General features: G+C 38.0%; 1 protein-coding gene across 2 annotated transcripts in view; it reads left to right on the top strand.

The window, feature by feature from the left end:
* Positions 1 to 12,133, top strand: part of syngap1a (synaptic Ras GTPase activating protein 1a) — a 77,295-nt gene extending 65,162 nt beyond the window's left edge. For both annotated transcript variants that reach the window (XM_056260267.1, XM_056260268.1), the window contains 6 exons: positions 1 to 236; positions 438 to 896; positions 2,486 to 2,659; positions 4,052 to 4,263; positions 4,347 to 4,419; positions 11,891 to 12,133. The exon at positions 1 to 236 is cut by the window's left edge. In XM_056260267.1, coding sequence (XP_056116242.1) covers positions 1 to 236; positions 438 to 896; positions 2,486 to 2,659; positions 4,052 to 4,263; positions 4,347 to 4,419; positions 11,891 to 11,920 — 1,184 coding nt within the window. In that variant the 3' untranslated portion in view covers positions 11,921 to 12,133. The remainder of the gene's footprint in view (positions 237 to 437; positions 897 to 2,485; positions 2,660 to 4,051; positions 4,264 to 4,346; positions 4,420 to 11,890) is intronic.
* Positions 12,134 to 12,532: the final 399 nt, after the last annotated feature.

Here is a 12,532-nt window from a genome sequence, read left to right as displayed (position 1 = left end):
GGCCTGCCGCCCCCCCGCCGCTGCTGCTAGCGCCCGAGCCGGAGAACGGGCACGTGGGCTACGGCGTGCCGTCGTTCGGGCACAGCGGGTTCTCTCGCAGTGAGGATCTGTCGGCCCTGAGGAACCAGAACAGTCTGGTGCAGCCCAACATCGTGCACTCGCACAGCTACAGCGACGACTTCACGCGGCACAACCAGGCCGACTACGCCCGCAGACAGCTGTCGCTGCAGGTGCAGGTAAAGTTCCGCGCCACACATGTGTGCTAATCGTAGACTGCTAAAAAATATGGACGTAGTGTCCGTGACGTCACCAGTAGGCAGTGTTGGGGAAAGTTAGTAATGCAATACAATATTGCGTTACTCCCTCAAAAAGTAACTTATACTCCTGTTGAAATCTCTCTCTCTCTCTCTGTGTGTGTGTGTGTGTGTGTGTGTCAGGAGAATCTCCAGCAGCAGGTTCTGATGGGCATCGCCCCACAGACGGCGACGGGCACCGGCACGCCCGCCTCTCTGGCCACGCCCCCAACCACCATGCATCCCGCCCGCCAGGCCTCCATGGGCCCGCCCCCTCCTCAGCGCATGAAGCCTCAGCCCCCCCACCAGCTGTCCGTCAGCTCGGCCGCTAACTCCACCCCCCCGAAGACACGCCCCCAGAGCGGGAACCTGCTGCAGTCGCCCGAGTCCAGCTACGGCGGGAGGCAGTTGCCCAGGCAACAGCTGTCAGTCAAAGATAGCCCCGCCCCCGGGCTGCCGCATCAGTCCAGCACGGCCACGGAGAGCCCCGCCCCTCAGGGCGGAGCCAATGAGAGCGCAGAGAACACACCGAGCGGCCAATCAGCAAAAGCCTCTCAGCAAACCAACCAGCAGCATCTGCTCAAGCCAGGCGCGAACAAACAGGTACGAACGCGGTCACAGTGTCTCCTTACGTGTCCATACTGTCAAATCATCATATTAGAGTGATTTCTGGAGGATCATGTGACACTGAAGACTGGAGTAATGATGCTGGAAATACAGCTTTGATCACAGGAATAAATTACACTTTACTGTATATTCTAGGGGTGTCCCCGACTAAGGATTTTCATAGTCGAATCAGATTCGTCAAGTCCTGCCTATAGTCGACTAATAGTCGAATCATGTGTGTGGTGTTGGGGAGGGGGCGGGGCTTTAACATTTTAAAGCCGCGATGTACAGAACATCACACAAAGATATAGAAGAAAATGTATCAAAACATTTTGGATCCATAAAACTAAGAAATAACATAAATAACTGCAGAAAAGCCACACTGCAGATAGGATTTGCTAAATCGGCTGAATTGCCTGTACGAGCATGCTCTAGGCCTACAGCGCAACATCGATGCACTGAAAAATAATCAACAATTAAGAACATAATATACAATTATAAGAAATAAAAATACAAAACGAAATAAGTCAGAATCAAGTCACAAGAAGCAGAACAAATGTGTGCAAAATGCCTAAAGTGCAGGGGAACAAATATTCAAAACACAAGTCACAAATAGTTAAATTAGATCACCCTGAGTGATCAATTAATAAAATAAAAATAAAGAAATTATTAAAATAACAAAAGTATGGCCAGGATTGTCAACTTTGTCATTTTAACTGCAGAAACAACAATAAACGCTAAACTGGAGCGGCAGTCTTTAGCTAAACGTGTTCACAGTATCCAAAAATCAAATTAGAAACGGCTGAAATGTTTTGAAATCACTTGTACCTGATCGAGAAACAAAACCCAGTGTTTCACTCGGCCTGTGTCCGTTTGAGTCTTTTCACATTGTGTGCGCGGATAAAATACATTCTAAAACGCTTAACGTGAAAACGGCTTTGTCCTAAAACTGTTATATTAAAAGATCAAATTCTGTACACACCTTATTAATAAAGCATATTATATAGCCTACAGAAAAGCAGATGAGCCCAGAATATGAACGCAACGTGTTTTATTATAGGCTGCGTTAAGCATTTTCCTCCCATAGAAAACCGTTAAAGAAAAAGCTTTACGTGACTTTCAATAGGAGAAACGCGTTGTGTTCATATTCTGGGTTCATCTGCTTATCTGCACATGGAATGGTTTCTTAAGGTGTGTAGCCTAGTGTGTACACATACATTAAGCACGTAGAAGTGCCATTTAAGCGTTTTAAAAGCTTTTGTCACGATAAGCGTTTTAGATCGTCCCGAGGAAAACCAACCTGTTAACGTTGGCCGGCAGACGTGCGATCATGGTTTTCCTGATGCTAAATCCAGCCTTGGAGAATATCCTTCCTAGGCTCCTCCTATCGAAGCATCGAATCTTCGACTATTCGGGGTCACCCCTATTACTGTATATTCACATAGAAAACAGCTGATTTACACTGGAGTAATATTACACTGTTTTTACTGTAGTTATAAATAAAATAAATGCAGCTTTGATGAGCAGAAGAGACTCTTTCAGAAACATGAAATAATCTGGTTTGTGGTGTGTGTGTGTGTGTTCAGGGCTCGAAGTCTCCGTCCACGCTCAACCCCCCCACTGCTGCGTCGGAGCGTACGGTGGCCTGGGTGTCCAACATGCCTCACCTCTCCGCGGACATCGAGAGCCTGCGTGTGGACCGAGAGGAGTTCAAGCTGAAGGAGCACTCCAAGAGCATGGACGAGTCCCGCCTGGACCGGGTCAGTACTCACCCGAGTGTGTGTGTGTGTGTGTGTGTGTGTGTGTGTGTGTGTGTGTGTGTGTGTGTGTGTGTGTGTGTGTGTGTGTGTGTGTGTGTGTGTGTGTGTGTGTGTGTGTGTGCGTGTGTGTGTGTGTGTGTGTGTGTGTGCGTGTGTGTGTGCGTGTGTGTGTGTGTGTGTGTGTGTGTGTGTGTGTGTGTGTGTGTGTGTGTGTGTGTGTGCGTGTGGACCGAGAGGAGTTCAAGCTGAAGGAGCACTCCAAGAGCATGGACGAGTCCCGCCTGGACCGGGTCAGTACTCACCCGAGTGTGTGTGTGTGTGTGTGTGTGTGTGTGTGTGTGTGTGTGTGTGTGTGTGTGTGTGTGTGTGGACCGAGAGGAGTTCAAGCTGAAGGAGCACTCCAAGAGCATGGACGAGTCCCGCCTGGACCGGGTCAGTACTCACCCGAGTGTGTGTGTGTGTGTGTGTGTGTGTGTGTGTGTGTGTGTGTGTGTGTGTGTGTGTGTGTGTGTGGACCGAGAGGAGTTCAAGCTGAAGGAGCACTCCAAGAGCATGGACGAGTCCCGCCTGGACCGGGTCAGTACTCACCCGAGTGTGTGTGTGTGTGTGTGTGTGTGTGTGTGTGGACCGAGAGGAGTTCAAGCTGAAGGAGCACTCCAAGAGCATGGACGAGTCCCGCCTGGACCGGGTCAGTACTCACCCGAGTGTGTGTGTGTGGGCGTGTGTGTGTGACTTGACTTACATGTTTTTAGATAATTAATGAATTTAAAAACAATTGTTTTGATGCAAATTATTTGAAATGTTATTTTACATATAAAGAAAACACAGACCTTTATACAACCAAAAGACAAGTTTTGCATCGTAAATTTTATTACTTTAAAGTTTTATTTTGCATAAAGAAAATTAATATTTTTATGACCAAAAGTATGATTTTTCATATAGAAAATGAATATATGTAATTATTAATTTAAAGTAATTTTAATTATGAATAATAATAATAAATTCTAATTATTTTAAAACATGTACAATTTTAAACAAATAAATAATTGTCCTTATGCGAAATATTTTAAATTATATTTTGCATGAAGAAAACATTTATACGACCAAAAGTGTAGTTTTGCATTTTGTGACATTATTTTCTTAATCATTAAACACAAGCATTTTCTTGCATAAATCAGTATAAATGACTGATTCAGTGAAAATATTTTATTTCAACATACATGTTTTAAATAATTAAAGAATATAAAAATAATTGTTTTGATGCAAAATATTGAAAAAGTATATTCCACATATAAAGAAAGGCATTTATACAAGTTTTGCATTGTGAGATGAGTGAGTGACAGAAGTAAGCCGCGCCTCCTCACCCCCCGGTGTGTGTGTGTGTGCGCGCAGGTGCGCGAGTACGAGGAGGAGATCCACTCGCTGAAGGAGCGGCTGCTGATGTCGCACCGGAAGCTGGAGGAGTACGAGCGCCGGCTGCAGTCGCAGGAGCATCAGACCAGTAAGATCCTGCTGCAGTACCAGAGCCGGCTGGACGACAGCGAGAGGAGGCTCCGGCAGCAGCAGGTGCAGAAGGACTCGCAGATCAAGGGCATCATCAACAGGTCAGACCGCACACACACACACACGCCTCACTGACGCAGCAGAGCATCCTGGGAATGTGTGTGTGTGTGTGTGTGTGTTACAGGCTGATGGCGGTAGAGGATGAGCTGAGAGGGAGTGGAATGCCTGACCTCAAAACCAGATTGTTCACAGAACAGGTTTGTCACACACACTGTAACCTTCATGTCTCTCCACGAGTGTGTGTGTGTGTGTGTGTGTGTGTGTGTGTGTGTGTGTGAGCTCAGGGCTGTGAGGTATGAACCATGACTGATCATGAAGGCAGTGTATCTGTGAATCTGTTTTCTAATATCAGTTTGAGTCTTTAGTTTTGAACTCAAGTGATTCGTAATGTTACACTGATCCGTTCATTTGATATGAATCCATAAAGATCCAAATAAAAAGAGAAAATAATCAAATGTGATTATAAATAACAAAATACAAATAATTTTTATTTGTAAGATCTCACTCGATATCACCACATGATTGATAAATATTTTAACAATTTTATCACTGAAATCCCGCTCAAGTCTTGTTCAGCCAAGAACGACAACTGTGAATAAAAACTATAGTGAAAACTATAACAATTACAGTGATAACAATAACTATAGTGATAATAACTATACCATTAACCCTCTGGGGTCTGAGGTGTTTTCGGGGTCCTTGAGATGTTTTGGCATGCTCTGACATTTGTGCATTTTTCAGTTGCTTATAAACATATTAATGGCACAGGTGAAATTACACTCTATATAGCACACACAGGGCTACCATTATATGTGAGCAACATGTATGTACATGTTTGTATTTTTGAGAGAATATTGTTTATGCGTGGTTATTGAAAAAACTAAAAAATAAATTTTCTAATATATGGCCACAAATAACATACTAAATATCTGTCCACAAGACTTTTGACTAGTGGATGTTGTCGCCTAGAGTATTTGCTTCAAATTGATCTGAAAATCATTCTGGCTAATCATTCACATAAAACAATAGATTGTTTTAAATTGTGAAAAACATTTTTTTGTTTGCAAAGGCAATATGCGGATGGGCGGATCGGCCCAACCCCCTCATGAATAATTAGGCAGTTCTCACCTGAGCAGACTGCATACTAATGAGCCTTTCATTCAGGGGTGTCACACAAGAAAGAATGCAAGGACAATATATATATATAAATAAATAAATATTTATATACACACACACACACACACACACACACACATATATATATATATATATATATATGTGTGTGTGTGTGTGTGTGTGTGTGTGTGTGTGTATATAAATATTTATTTATTTATATATATATATATATTGTCCTTGCATTCTTTCTTGTGTGACACCCCTGAATGAAAGGCTCATTATATATATATATATATATATATATATATATAATATATATATATATATTGTTTGTATATATATATATATATATATATGTATATGTATATATATATATATATATATATATATATATATATATATATATATATACATACATATATATATATATATATATATATATATATATATATATATATATATATATATATATACATATACATATATATATATATATATATATACAAACAATCAAAATATAAATGAAAGCCAAAAGCACATTTTTAGTCACACATTTTAGCCATCCACATACCATTTTTAGCCATCCACCGCGGTAAAAATAAACCAGTCGCATTTCAAAGTCGTACGCGAAATGACCGCCAGGTGGCGCAAAGGGACATTTAGCAAAACGTAAGTGGGGCTAATGTCTATTAACAGTAGCCTAAGGATGAAATACTACAAGTTATGGTAATTTCCAAATAAGCCTACAACAAATTGTTGGTCATACAGATAAGATATAATCTTTTAAAACTGTAAAAGGTTAAAGTAGGCCTACACTCACAGGCTAAAGACAAAACGTTTTCTCGCTCATGTGAGAATCAAACGTTTGGTTATTTCTCAGTAACAAAATTCATAGCCGAGCGGTAGAACTGATGGTTCATCATCAAGATGACACAGGTTCAAATCCCGCACAAACATGGTCTGCTGTATATTTTATATTTATTATTGCAGAGAGATTTGTCTAGCTCTAAAACTCTGTTACACCATACAGTTTTGTTTTATATAGGCTATATATATTTTTTTATTTATTTATTCCAGGCTCTCACGCCACCCCCCCGATTTCTCACGCTGAAGTGTCAACCCGGTCGGTCAAATTCCTGAAAGATATAGTTTATCTATAGATCTACCTGTTGAGCCACTCGTGATCGACTAGTTATACCGTAAATTAGTTAAAATATCCCGTAATCTATTTAGAGCGAGCGTGCATGCGAGACAGATATTGTGCTCCAAACCGTGCGCGCGCATGGCAGAGAGGTCTGTTCCCTACAACCTAGAGTTTTTAAAAACATGGTTTTAAGTAAAGTGTGATTTGCCAGGGGGGACTGGGATTTCCTTCTGGTCTAAACATCCCTACTTCTGCTGAATTATTTTAATCCCCACACCCCTCCCTCCACAGCTAATCAATGCTATAGGCTACTTCACCAATATCAAATATATAAAATAGAGATATGCAACAGGCACGTTTAAACGAAAAACAATAAAATCAAAACCAGCGTTTCAGTTGTTCATTAGTTCCAGTGGCCTTAATGCATGCACGGCTTTTCAAAATTTCACAAAGCGTGTTGAGATTATTTTGAATGAAATATTGAAGTTTATAATTAAGTGTTTTGGCACACCACGCCGAGTGACCCTATGCATTTTTCTAAAGTCGGGTTTTATTCTGGCATCGTGAGTTAGTGTTCGACAAACGCGGCGGCGCGTTCATTTAGATTAATTTATTTATCTCATTATTACAGCTAAAATAACTTAATAGGCGACTCCGTAATTTTTTGGTCATACAGATAAGAGTAGAGTAGCTTACATCGTTCAAAACTGTAAACTTGTATTCATATTAGGCTAACGACAAAAACAGTATATCTGTCCTCTCTGTCTCCGGGAACTGCGCGTCACAAAAATGAACCGAAAGCCACTTCAGCTCAGTCACGATAAGAAATCGGCTATGTCTAAAGCCTTTAAATGTCTAAATATTTAGGCTAATAAATGTTATCTGATTATGTAGGCTAATCCATATGAAAACGAGAGGTACAGAGGATCTACTCAAACATGCGCTTCCCAATGAGAAAATGACAAGACATGGGTGAAAATCTCGCTCTAATTAAATGTAGGCTAAATCGCCCTGAATTAAAATGTAAAAACATAATAATGTATTTGTCGAAATGTTGCGATATTGTTTCATTTAAGTTCATAATTATTCTATAAATGTTATTTAATTTAGCAGCATTACCACGAAGCACCGTGTTTCGATATTTATTTGAATAATACAAAATAAAATAAAAACTTAATTCACAAATTGCATGCCTGGTTGTAAGGATCCAAAGATCCCTGTAGACTTTAATATTAAGTGACAACAAATTCACAAGCGTTTTTTCAGATTATATTTAGTTTTGCTTGGAAAAAGCTGCCCCAAACCAGTTTTATTTCATCAATTATTGAAATAATGAAATATTTAGTAATAAACTTTTATGACAGAAATATCACTAGGCTACATGTAACTTAAATCATTTAATTCCTTCATTATCAACACTGTCTAGAATGGCGATTTAAGTGTGAATTGCGACTTCTCTTTGTGTTAAGTCAGCCTCAGACTCCGATAGCCTGTGGGGGGTTGGAGGGACAGTTGCTGGACAAAGGTGTTAATGTTCCTCTTTCATATGGAGAGTGTCGGATAGCCAGCCTGATGAGCAGGCAAAATTATTGTAAGGATAAATCTGTGTCCAAATGTAGGCCCCATATCTTATTAAATTATAAATATTGTAGTTTATTTATTGTAGCCTATTTAAAGTTTTTTTTTCACACAAAATTTCAATTGAAGTTATTGTAAGGTGAATTCAACAAGGCATGCTGTGTCTTTGAAGCAACAATTAAAGGTTAAATAATTTTTTCGTGATTTGTATGGCTGACACGCAGCGACATATACAGTATTATGATGTGTTTTTACCCTGAAATGATTAATTTCGAGAGAGAGACCCGCGCGCGCAGCGAGGGAGACTAAATAAACTTGTTAAAAAGAGATCCAGCGCGAGAGAGGCAAAGAGAAACGCATGTTTTTAATTTAATTATGTTTCTTTGGACAATTTTCGTTTTGTAGGCCTACTGTTTTAATTGTTTAATTTAGCTGTAATTTCTTTGGCAATACAAATTTAAAATGTCGCAAGAATAAGATTAGCCTAGTGTTTCTTATTTTGCATCGCAAAAGAAATAAACTCTAAACAAGATGCAACCCTGTTTTAAATTAAACAATTTAAACCTTGAAATGTTCGAACTTGGTTTCAAACTTAAGTAATTTTAGTGTTCTTTTACATTACACAATAATTTAGCAGACTAAAGACGAGCTTCTTCATTTTCATTTTCTGATCGGCTGACAATCTTCATCAGTTTTTGTCGTTTGTGCAGCGGCTGCGGTTCTACAGGAATGTAGCAAATTTATGTTGTAATGATAATCAAACAAAACTCTTGACTTTAAATAAGTAAACAGATATAAACAGTTACCTATTTAAGCATCAAGGTGGGAAAATATAAACGTAGGACAACATCGGTTAACAACATGTATGCTACATTGAGATTCGATCTCGGGTGGATTGAAGCTCCTCGAAGCTCGTGTCGTTGCGTTGATCACTGAGCTGTCTTCTGTACGCTGTTAAAGTTGTAAAGCCTCATTCATGTAGCCTAAATGTTTTTATTGCAATGTTTTATGTTGAAATGTTTTCATTATTTATTCAATTACATTTCAGTAGCCTAATTTCAGTATTGTGATTATGAATTATTTTAACTACGTTTCACTTGTTGAATTCTTCTGCTACCAGCTTTCAATCGCTCTGAATCAGCGCGGTGCGGCAGCAGATTACGCATTAGAGAGAATAAACCGGAATAAACGAACACTTTTCAGAGTCTATGATTGTAGCGCCTCTTAGCGGTAAAAGGCAGCAAATACACCACACATTTTACCGCCGCGGTGGAACAGCTGATGTGGGCGTTGTCATGGCTTGCCTCGACATTTGCGTTTGAATAGCGCGCGTCGTCCGTGGGCGTGTCAGATTAACGCGTAATGAAGTGTAATGAGCTGGGGGAAAAAATACTGACAGCACTCTCTTTTCATACAGATTGCATAAACTGAGAATATTTGTTTTTTATATAAATTACTTCATTTAAAAGAAGAGAATTCAAGCTTCATAAAGAAAAACCTCTCGTGCCTGTGTGACAAGTAATCGCGGAGTTACAGTTAATCTTAGGACGCGTTTCAGAATGGACTTCACTGACAGAGAGAACGCAAAACTCGCATCATGTTTGTTTTTCTTTATTTGGTGAAAAGCACAACACTTTGTTTTTATTGTGAGTATCCACAAAAAAAATAGAAACTTAACAGGATCTAATGATGTACAACACTTATATGTAAGATCAAAATTAACAGAGTAATTTGAGTCTCTTTTGCACTGATAAGGAAAAAAGTGAGCTGGTATCGCCGGCGAGACCGCCGACCCCAGAGAGTTAACTATAATAACTATAGTGATAATAATAACTATTATGATAACTATAGTGAAAATAATAACTATAACAATATCTATAGTGATAACAATAAATATATTGATAACTATTGTGATAATAATTACTAAAATAGCTATAGTGATAATAACTTTACAGATAACTATAGTGATAATAATATCTATAGTGAAAATAATAATTATACCGATAACTATAGTGATAATAATTATACCGATATCTATAGTGAAAATAATAATTATACCGATAACTATAGTGATAATAATAATTATACCGATAACTATAGTGATAATAATAATTATACCGATAACTATAGTGATAATAATAATTATACCGATAACTATAGTGATAATAACTATCCTTATAACTATAGTGATAACAATAACTTAAATAACTATAGTGATAATGATAATTATACCGATAATTTTGGGAGTAATAACTATATGGATAGATAACTATAGTGATAAAAATAACTATAATGATAACTAAAGCAATGATAATAACTATTCCGATAAATATAGTGAAAATAACTATACCGATAACTATATTGATAATATTAACTATAGTGATAACAATAACTAAAATAACTATATTGATAATAATAACTATAATGATAACTATACCAATAACTATATTGATAATATTAACTATAGTGATAACTATACCGATAACTATATTGATAATATTAACTATAGTGATAACTATACCGATAACTATATTGATAATAATAACTAAAATAACTATAGTGATAACAATAACTAAAATAACTATATTGATAATATTAACTATAGTGATAACTATACCGATAACTATATTGATAATAATAACTAAAATAACTATAGTGATAATAAAAACTAATATAACTATTGTGATAATAATAATTATACCGATAACTTTAGTGATAATAACTATACGATAACTATATTGATAATAATAACTATAGTGATAACAATAACTAAAATAACTATAGTGATAATAATAATTATACCGATAACTTAAGTGATAATAACTATACCGATAGATAACTATAGTGATAATAATAACTATAATGATAACTATAGCAATGATAATAACTATTCCGATAGATATAATGATAAATATAAAGCATGACGGATTCTGATTGTTAATGTTTATATTGTTTATCAGCTGGAAAAAAATCGCTCTGATAGTGATTCCACTGATGTCATTCCTCTGTGTCTTTATTATAGCTGTGATGTGAACTGCTATCTTAGAGTTAAAGCCATTATTAAAATTACTTTATAATCATCATTGTAGTTATGTTGTAGTTATGGCTCTTGGTGTGAATGAGGGACTGTGTCGTGTCCAGCGCTGGCCTGTGATTGGCTGACAGTGACAGCACGTGCTCAGAGGGAGGCCTGTGATTGGCTGACAGTGACAGCACGTGCTCAGAGGGAGGCCTGTGATTGGCTGATGGAGAATGACATTATATAGAGCAACTCGAACACATTTACTCTTCAGTTTCTCCTCATCGTGTCTGTCATCGTTTATTCATGTCCTTCAAACCCGCTCTTCACTCACTGATCATCAGCCTCATAATTCTATTCACATGACTGTGTTTTAATGCAATTATCTGTATGATGAATATTTAATTAATTATTCCCATTGTGATGAATTTATAATGAGTGTTTGAATTTCATTTCAGTTTTATTATCATTATATTCATATTTTGAATTGGCTTTTATTTTGATATTTTTAGTTTTCATGTTTATTTTTAGTATTTTCATTATGTGCTTTTGTCTTTTTTTTAATATATATTGCTATTTAAGTTAATTTTATTTTTGTTTTATTTTAGTTATTTATTGATTTTCAGTTCATAATTTTTGTGTTTTAACTTATGTCCAAGGTACCATTTGTAAATTTCATTTTTTTTTTGTTTTTCAACTTTTCCTATGTTTATATTTGATGTTGTTTCAGCTTTATTTGAATGAACAGAAATGTTTGTAACAGTTTTATTTGAGGATCCGCCCCTGAATCTCGGCCTCTGTTTCTCCTCAGCCGATATATGGGGCCCACTCTGGAACATGATTGGCCCGGGCAGGACTAGAGGACACGTGATTGGTTGAACCTCAACCCAGGAGTGTCTGACGATTGGCTGAGAGAGAAGAGAGGCGGAGCCTGAGCAGGTCGACCGACTCTACAGTCTTTCTTTCTCTCCTTCTCTCTCTCTCTCTCTCAAACACACGCTGAGAGAATATATATATATATGTATATAGGTGATATATAAATATATATTTCTCAGATGTGCCTCTCTCTCTCTCTTGCTGTCTTTGTCTTTTTTGAGCCAAATGGACGACAATCAGCATCTCGAGGCCGAAACAATCACACCGATAGCACAAAGAAAATCATCGCAGACGGAGAGAGAGAGACAGCACTCGTTCTCTTCCCATCATCTCTCTCTCTCTACTGCAGGAGTGTGTTTGTGTACATGAGTGCGTGTGTGTGTGTGTTTGATCAGTTGCAGCCTCAACTTCCTAATAATGACTCTTGTTTTTTCAAATGATGTATTGAGGGGCTTGATTCTTTCTGAGCCAATCAGACGCTGCCGTGCCGCTCAGAGCCCCGCCCCTTCCTGTCTCCTCTCCGTGCCTAAAGAGCTCACTGAGAACAACAGGGCAAGCGCAGCCTCCACGCGGGAGT

The sequence above is a fragment of the Rhinichthys klamathensis genome, unplaced genomic scaffold (assembly GCF_029890125.1).
Source record: "Rhinichthys klamathensis goyatoka isolate OS25496 unplaced genomic scaffold, OSU_Roscu_1.1 h1tg000176l_1, whole genome shotgun sequence".
Classification (NCBI taxonomy): Eukaryota; Metazoa; Chordata; class Actinopteri; order Cypriniformes; family Leuciscidae; genus Rhinichthys; species Rhinichthys klamathensis.
This window is presented reverse-complemented; position numbering and strand designations above follow the sequence as displayed.